General features: G+C 57.2%; 2 protein-coding genes across 5 annotated transcripts; one reads left to right on the top strand and one right to left on the bottom strand.

Moving 5' to 3' along the window:
- The first annotated feature begins 85 nt into the window (after positions 1–85).
- zgc:163080 (uncharacterized protein LOC799515 homolog) lies at positions 86–4103 on the top strand. Of its 3 annotated transcripts, none has more exons than XM_039739096.1 (5): positions 86–259; positions 1700–1799; positions 2317–2418; positions 3418–3505; positions 3939–4103. In XM_039739096.1, the coding sequence occupies exons 1-5, from the start codon at positions 101–103 to the stop codon at positions 3976–3978; spliced, it is 489 nt and encodes a 162-aa protein (XP_039595030.1). In that variant the 5' UTR covers positions 86–100; the 3' UTR covers positions 3979–4103. The 3 variants fall into 3 exon arrangements, with proteins under 3 accessions (XP_039595030.1, XP_039595032.1, XP_039595031.1); XM_039739098.1 differs by having other exon boundaries at positions 198–258; positions 1703–1799; XM_039739097.1 differs by having other exon boundaries at positions 251–364; positions 1703–1799.
- Positions 4104–4435: 332 nt separating this feature from the next.
- On the bottom strand, positions 4436–7804 carry gsta.1 (glutathione S-transferase, alpha tandem duplicate 1). 2 transcript variants are annotated; one of them, XM_039739094.1, is made up of 7 exons: positions 7786–7804; positions 7581–7668; positions 6075–6126; positions 5859–5991; positions 5186–5327; positions 4907–5038; positions 4436–4599 (listed from the first exon to the last, which is right to left on the bottom strand). In XM_039739094.1, the coding sequence occupies exons 2-7, from the start codon at positions 7665–7667 to the stop codon at positions 4477–4479; spliced, it is 669 nt and encodes a 222-aa protein (XP_039595028.1). In that variant the 5' UTR covers position 7668; positions 7786–7804; the 3' UTR covers positions 4436–4476. The 2 variants fall into 2 exon arrangements, with proteins under 2 accessions (XP_039595028.1, XP_039595029.1); XM_039739095.1 differs by lacking the exons at positions 4907–5038; positions 7786–7804 and having other exon boundaries at positions 7581–7728.
- Between the last annotated feature and the right edge of the window lie 669 nt (positions 7805–8473).

Below are 8473 nucleotides of genomic sequence, written 5' to 3'. Positions count from 1 at the left end.
AGAATGGGAAAGGCGCTATATCAATAAAATGGATTATTATTATTATTATTATTAATCGTAGCCATCAAAGCAAAGAGACGAGCAGGAGGGCGGTGTTGGAATGTGGCCTGTCATTGGTGCGATTCGCTCGTCACTCAGGTCGACGCACCCAATCAGCTACTGCGCTGTTACGGAAGGCGTGTCCCGAATCGAGGAAGGCGAAGGCGGGCGGGTGAAAGTACGCGGGGTTTGTCGAGGCGGGAAGGAGCGGGCGGGCGGGTAAGTCGCCCTTTCGTGTCGTGTTGGGCTCCGCGACGGATACGCTCAGCTGTGCACCGCTTCGGGTTTCCTTCGCCGTCGAGCCAAGCAGACTTCCACAAGAAAGGTGAGCCCGAACGGCGCGACCTCGAATTGAAGCCCCGCGTTCAGCCGGAGCTTTGAGAGAAGACGCTGCAGCGGCCTCAGGCTGGCCGCCCGTTAGAGTGAACACCCGACGGTAACTCATTTGGCCGAGGGCGGCGCGTCGCTGGCTGTCTAGTGCACCGGCCGTCTGTGGCTTTCCTGCGTCGGGCTGCTGCTAAGATGGAGACGATACCGGATGGTCCGCCAGCGTCATTTAGTACGATGGCGCAGCTGCCAAACAGACTCGGGGCCTTTATGATCTTTCGCTTTGACAGGCACGGGTGTTGTGCCCATCGAAACGGGGGGGCGGGGCACGTCTCTCTTAAAGCCCGTCAAGTTCAAGACCCCTCCCCCCGTGTTGCAGGCTGTGACACCGGTGATGAAGGGTCCTTGGTGTCGCGTGCCATCACTGGCCACCACAGAGTCCGCCATTTGTGTTGTTTCTTTGTGGTCACGAGCCGTGCACCCCGTGGCGTGGGTTCAAATGCCACCTGCTGACGCTGTGTGCCCACGAGCGGCTCACTTCACCTATTGGCGCCCCCTCAGATGAAGGTAGAGTGGCAGTTCACGTGATTAGCGACGACGAGCAGAGCGTAACACGAGTGACACCTTAAAGAGAAGGCTGTCACCTCAGGGTCGCGCCAGGATTAAAGGGATGACCGCAACCCCATGCCAGTGACATCCGGCCGTTACTGCTGTCCCTGTGTCTGACTGGTGGGCCTTCATTGGTGACTCTGACTTTGCGCCCCACGTACGGATGCTGCCGCTCACCCAGTATGTGCGGGTGCTTCTCCAGTCGTCTGTTTATATAGCGCCTTTTTATCAGATGCCCACCAGCTGGGTGGTCCTGCAGGGCCTTGGTGGCACCATGGAGCGCCTTTCATGCCTGTGCCCGGAAAGCTGCATTTGCATAGGCTGAACCTTTCAGAGTCGCCACCTTGGAAATCCCCTTTACCGCCCGCTGATTTGGTGCCCGGGTGCCTAGCTTTCTGTGCGGCTTGGGCAGGCTGATGGACTGGCACAGGCATTTTATTTGGTCAGTCTGCAGTGAGCACAAGCTTTCACCCTCTTAAATGGTACCTCCTTGTCCCCCACTGAGCAGTGCCATGCGGCACCTCTCTGGTCGGACGGAGTTCCGCATTGAGCGGGTGGCACATTGTGGATGGCCAACTTTTGCCACTCGCTTGTTGTGTCCTGCCTATTATACCAATGAGGAGCCAGCCGTGCCCAGACAGTACCGAGGCCAAATCAGAAGGCAGGCTGCCATGATGGCATCGGGAGTGTGGCAGCAGTCGCTAAACGCGTCTCTGTTTCTTTTCAGTCACCTCTGCCAAGGAGTGCCATGGCTGTCGACTGGATCGGGTTTGGTTACGCCGCCGTGGTGGCCATTGGAGGCTTTCTGGGATACAAACGGAAAGGTAAGCCATCGCGCGGGCACAACAGCAGGTCATCCGTGCCCACGCCACAGGCCACCCTTGAAGATCTGAGCAGACGGGCGTGTGACTCCACGAGTCGTTGAAGGCCACCGGCCTGAATGGACCCAATGTGTGACGGTCACTTTAGTCCCCACTCGTCGTATTCCACATCGAGCTGAGCGAGTGGCATGGGGGCTTTATAAGACAAGCGGCCCACCTCGTGTGGCTGGTCCCCGACGTCCTGGGTGTTGTTCTCGTGTCACCTCTGGAGGTCAGGACTCGTTCGGTGACGGCCCCTTGGGGTCTTCCGATTTGTCTTTCTTGGTTTTATGCCGCCCTACCGAGGTCACGGACTGGTTGCCTGCTGACCCCTGACCTTTGCTCTGATTCGTGGCCGCTCTCTGTGCTCTGCCCTCCACCATCGGGCCAATGAGGAGAAGGCGGCCGCGTGATTGGCTCGAGCGCCCGTGTCTGTCCCCTGCGATGGCCTTGTCAGCTCCCTGTGGCTCCTCTCTTTCAGGCAGCGTCGTGTCGCTCATCGCCGGGATTCTCTTCGGCGCCTTGTCGGCTGGCGGAGCGTACCGGATGTCCAGGGATGCCAGCGACGTGAAGATCTCCTTGGGTAAGTAGCCCGCCGCTGCCACCTCGCGTTGTGTCGTGGGCCGGTGACCATGTCCCCTGCTGGCCCATCTTTGAGTGCTTTGGCAGCGAGGGTGATGAGATGGCCCCTTGGTAAGGCACTTGAAGGACCACCCTGGCCAGGGGCCAACAAGCCAACCTCATCGGCCTCCTGAAACGCGGCGCAGTCGTTTGATTGGCTTCATCCCGACGGCGGGCACTCACGCCAAGGGCTGGGGCGGGTCAAACCCCGAAAGTGGCCCCACATGTCAAGGTCGTTAACGTGGTGCCAGGGTAGGCGGAGGCACCTCAAGCAGAGTGGGGATTAATAACAAGAAAGAAAAAAAAAATGGGAGCGATAAACGATCAATCAATCGATCGATTAATCAATCGGGCAGTCGGTCGATCAGATTGGCAGCTGTGCACAAACGCCTGTCGGTCCAACTGGCAAAAGCAAACCAAAGTTACGTCCAAAAATGAAAGAGTGCAAGGCGCCACACTCTGGGCACCGGTGCCACCTTCTACGTGGGCCCTCATCTCGTGTGTTTTGCTGTTGGTTTGGAATTTTGGGCGAAGGAATGGCGCTAAATAAACAAAATGCGTTGGTGGTGCACAGGGAGGGGGTGAGAAGCTGGGCAAAGCAAAGGCCCGCTGCTGGATGTCCCAACGATGGCATTTAAGTACACATTCCTGACCGTCACCTTAGTTATTAATGGGAAATTTGGGGTACAAACACCCCGTCGGACCCCAACGGCAGGTGGCACCGGCTTGAGATGCCCCATCACAAAGCGACCAGCGCTTACCTGGGGTGCTGCATTCATCAGTTCAGCCCCCTTAGTCAAAAAGGCGCCAACAGCCCTCAAACCTGGCACTTGACGCTGGCGGCCAGCATCTGACGAGCACAAGTCACATGGCACTCATTGACCTCCGACTGCGCTCGAAGGATGCCAGGACCCCTGGCAGCGTGCCACTCTGCTAACACCGATGCCCTTTTGAATTGCAGTTGCAGCCTCCACCCTTGCCCTTGTGATGGGAGTGCGGTACAGCAGGTCCAGGAAGATGATGCCAGCCGGCCTTCTGTGCGGACTGAGGTAACCTGTGTGTGTGTCCCCTTCTGTCCCCCCCAGCATTTTTAATAAAGAGCCCATTCAGCCCTCGTGGACCCCAATAAATGGTGCACCTGTGCCCCCTGGCTGTTGAAGTCACGAGGCTGCTGGCCAAGTGCAGTTGGCACACAGAAGACAAGTACCAGACAGTGGCATGTGGAGGCTCATGGGATACCCGTCGGCCCTCAGCTGCAGTGCCAGCTCTAGAGGGAGTGCCACACAAAGTCTCCTTAATAACCCACAGATGTCGTTTGTGTGCCATCAGGTCTCGGGCATGAAGCCTTCCCACATGGGATGCCAGGCTGTGGTTAGCTGCACTCTGACTCATCCGATACAGGGCATCACTAGGATGCCACCCATGCCCCTGAGCCTGGCTCTGCCATTTTTTTTCCTAACCCTTCTTTTGCTTTTGTTCCAGTGCCCTCATGGTCTTGAGAATCCTGTTTCTGATGCTCTAATGGATGAGACCCTCGTCATCGGCCACGAGGCCCGGTGGGCGACGCCAACACTTCTCACATTCCTCACAAAGACTCTGCCAATGAAAATGATTGTACCAGAGCAGAATAAAAATGAGACCCCCAAAGGTGATGTCTGACGTGCCACATAAGGTGATGGTGGGCTGCAGTGAGGCTGCAATGCCCGACCAGCTTGGCATTGCCAGCCTTCTTGTGTGTCTCTTGTCTGATCAGCTAGGTTGGCGTGGGGCTCGGACACTTGGGTGGCCCAGCGTGTCTCCTTTTTCAGGACCCCAAGAATGAAATGTGCCACCGCCTCATGTGACCGATTGGCTGCCATTGAGAGTCGCCAGCGGAACACAAACTGCCCTTCCAGAGGGTCTCCTCTGCTGACGCCCACCCAGCGGCTCTCCCTGGAGCACAGTTCGAGTGCCAAGCAAAGACCCCAGTGCCCATCCGACAGAAGTGGAAGAAGCTTTATTGAAGTTCTGACAGAATTCTTTAAAAGTCGAGAATCTCCTTCACGTTTTTCACGTAGTGCTCATCAGGCGGGGGCTTCCTTTTGCTGCCAGGCTGCAGGAACTTCTTGATGGTTGGCACAAGTTCCAGGTGCTTCTTAAAAGCCTAAATGGGTGAGAACAAAACAGCTGTCAGTGATGCCACTCCAAAGGGAAGCAAGGCCTAAAGGTCTGAGGGTACCTCCTGATGGGTTTGCCAGCCTGGTGCCCATCTGCCCTTGTTCACTGGCATCAGTGGAATGTCATTGCCTTCCCAGCAGGTGGCATTTCTGTGCACATGCAGCCTTTGAATTTCACCAGCATACAAAATGCCATCTGCTGGACATGGCAGTCTGTGGGCACACCCCCCAATCACAGGCCTGTGGAGGTGTGCCAGGAGGATTTGGGCACACATGAATAGAAAGACTCCACACCTGCAGTTGAGGGAACGGGTCGAGAACAGAGGGCACCTTCTCCTCCACCATCAGGATGGCTTCAAACAGCTGCACGTCTGCCAGGCTCATCTTGGATCCAACGAGAAAGTCCTTGCCACCCTGGGCCAAAGCCTGCGAGAACAGAAGCAGTCAGCTTGGAGACCCCCGTGTCCACTTGTCAAGCTGGCAGTGCCCACACTTGATGCTCAGGCCCACTCACTAGGAGATGTGGCACTTGGCCTGTGTGGGCACTTGCTGTACCCTCCAAGCAGCACCCACCTTTTCAAACACTGGGAAGTATCGCTTGGTTGCCCGCCGGTTAATGAGGTCGAGGTTGGCATCTCTCTCTGCGTCGGGCAGGAACGGCTGGCGGATGATGATGTCCGTGAGGTCGCGGATTCCTTCCACATACATGTCGATCCTGCAAGGTGAAGGAGACGACTCCTGAGCACGGGCATCCTTGGGGCCCTAACTGGCACTGCCTGTCTACAAGCTTGGGCATGAGCACCAGCTACCTCCTTACTGTAGGTGCTACACATGGGCAGGACATGCATGAGGTGTGAGTGGCACTGGCATCAAGAGCAGACTGCACAGGAAAAGCAGTGTGCCAAGGTGGCCATTCTGGGTGATTTGGGGTGGGCCTGCATCTTGAGTGCCAAGTCACCTGCCTGTGGAGCTGGCACACTGGCAGTGCTGATGTTGAGGCCCAGTAGGGTGGAGGAGGGAGATTGTGCCCGCGTCATAATGAGCCACCACTGTAGCTTGACGACTCTTGAAGAGCCTGGCATATCGGGGGTGGTAGTGCCTTTGGCAGCCCTCCCTCAGAGCCAGCTTGTGCCCGCCCCATTGGCATCTCTCATTTCTTGTAGTTAGACAACTGTGTGTCATTTAATGTGCCTCCACTCAGGCCTGTGCCCACCATGTCGCCTCCACAGAGCTTTCGGGTACGTACGTGGCCCTTTCCTTCAGGTTGCTGCCATTCATGTCGTATTTGCCAGCGATGTAGTTGAGGATGGCTCTGGACTGGACCAGTCGCATGCCATCCACCTCGACCAGCGGCACTTGTTCAAACATCATGAGCCCATCTGAAAAAGGAGGACAAGTTAGGGGCACCTGCCCGTTGCCAGAGACTCCATGCCAAGATGGGCAGCACAGACTCGGGGCTTACCTTTGACCATCTGCAGGTACTGTGCCCGGCTCTTCAGAAGAACTTCGTCGAACTGCAGAGGAACACAAAGAGACGGTGAGCTTCTGACCCGGTGCCCCTTCCTCACCCCGTGGGCTTTGTAGTGATGGCCGAGAACAACTTGGTGGTAGACTGGCACTGTTTGGTGCCCAGTGCTGCACGCCAGCCAGGTGCCCGCATTTCCTGCTAAAATAGGAATCCCACCCCAAAACCAAAGGGGTCCACCAACTTCGTCTTCAGTTCCTGCTTGTGGACCCCTTCCTCGGTATCTTACAATACAATTCGTGTGCCTGGGTGATGCGACGGGTGGTTGTCCGTGATGTGACACGAGGGACAGACAGGACATTTGCTTTGTCTTTTCGTCGACGTTTTTGATTTGTTTGCCGTCGTCATTCTGTCCCCAACAACACGGGGTGGCAAGTGAGACACAAAAGTGACGTGGAGCATCAGGAGGGCCATCAGAATGGCTGAGATTTGGGGGGGGGGTTGGGGGGCTGACGTGTGTACGCAACATGCCCACCGACCACACCACGTCACAGACGCCAGCGGCACCTCTGCAGGTGACTGTCACATTTAGTGCCACCTTGACGTGTCCACGATGCCCTCTTCCTGCCACCCTGCTGAAACGCCGCCGCTCCGATCAGTTTGCCTGGTGGGACTGCAGGAGTGAAGTCTCTTTGCGACATTTCTAACACGCCGTCACCATCAGCGACCCGTCCTGCAATAAGAAGAACAAACGCCGACAGTCCTTCGTGATACGCATGCGCGACCCTCTGAGGACAAAGGAAAGGCGACTTCTCGAATTTTCTCAATGAGAAGCACAAGCACGCGGGACACGTGACCAAAGGTCCACTCCATGCTGTTCTGGAGGCTTAGGAAGACCACCTCCGCCGGGCTGCCCACTGGCATTGAGCGTCTGGCGGGTCGCCCAAATTCAAACACAATCCCATCGCGAGAACGGCACAGGATGAGAGCCCAGAAGCCCCTGCGCGAAGTCGTCTCGTGATTGGCCGGAGCTCGTCTGTCACTCTGCGTGTCCCGCCCACGCGCACTCTGTCCCCGTGACTGGTCTCGTCATAATAAAGAAAGAAAGCGAAGGGCCGAGACCCCCTCGTCACTGCGATCAGTCCCTTAGGCGACACGGCCGTGCATTAAAGTTTAGGGGCACCAGACTCCCGGGGTCGGGGCACCCTGACGCTCCCTCTCCCTGGGCACAAATGCCACGTCGGCAGGTTAGACTGTGCCCGCTGCTCTGCTTACCAGCTCGGCAGTCGCGGGGCAGCCCCCAACTCAAACTCCCCCAAAATCACTGGCGCTTTCCGGCACGGCGCGCTAATTTAGACAAATCATCATCGAGCCTGGCGGTCGTCACTTTATAGCGCCTTTCACTTGCTCGCACCAAGCGCGAATGGCAAAGGTGGCAGGCGAGGGCGGGGTGGCCAGAGGGTCGTGGAAGTCGCCGAGCGACGCCGAAGCGGCCGAACTCACCTCGACTCCGCAGACCGCGAGCAGCCAGCGGATGGACTCCATTTTGCCCCGTCCGTCGAAGTAGTAGATTGTCGCCTTGTCCGCCATGCTGTGCGCGAGAGAGAGAGAAAGAAAGTGAGAGGACGTGCGACAGAGAGAGAGGGGGGGGGTTTGGGGGCAGGGGGGACGAACGGGACGCGCGTGGGCGTCGCCGGTCAATGATTACCTGACGGTGGGTGGGAGGGACGGACAGCCGTTAGCCGAAGGAGCGACGGCGCTTATGGCGTACACTCGACGGTGGGCGGAGCGCCGGAGGCAAATGGAGAGAAATGAAAGAAAAGCGCGGGACCTCCGCAGAAATATAGCGCCTTGCGCAATGCACGTGATCCCAATTCAGACTCGCTTAGCGGTGAGCCCTGGAGCGGCGTCGGTAGCCATGGTAACGGGGGCACAAAGTCCATAGGGTCCAAGTTCAGGCTCGACTGGACTCCGTGCTGACGGGCATGAAGGCAGGGCACATGGGGGTCCTAGAGAGTCAGGACCCGACACATGACAGGCCAACAAGGGTCTTCAGGGGACACTTTGAGCTGTGACCCCCTCACTGGCTGACTGGGCACTGCCACTTCTGCAGTGATTTGGGCTTTAGCTGCCATTTGGCACACGTCGATCCTCAGTCCCTGCCTTGGTCTGCCGCTGTGATCCTAAACCCATAAAGATGCCACTCACTTGGGCCAGTCAGGTCACTGGTGCCCACATAACAGACAACTTGCTGAAAGGAATGCTGGCGGACTCAAAAGGATGCCATGCCAAGCTCTCTGAGTGTTCATCCACCTTGTGCCAAGCTTAAGCTCATAAATGGCATTTAGATATTGCTGAGGCTTGGCCCAAAATGGGCATTCAGGACAGTTGCCCCT

Source organism: Polypterus senegalus, chromosome 16 (genome assembly GCF_016835505.1).
Source record: "Polypterus senegalus isolate Bchr_013 chromosome 16, ASM1683550v1, whole genome shotgun sequence".
NCBI classification, from domain to species: domain Eukaryota; kingdom Metazoa; phylum Chordata; class Cladistia; order Polypteriformes; family Polypteridae; genus Polypterus; species Polypterus senegalus.
Note: the sequence above shows the minus strand (reverse complement) of the source record. Positions and strands in the feature narration are given on the sequence as shown.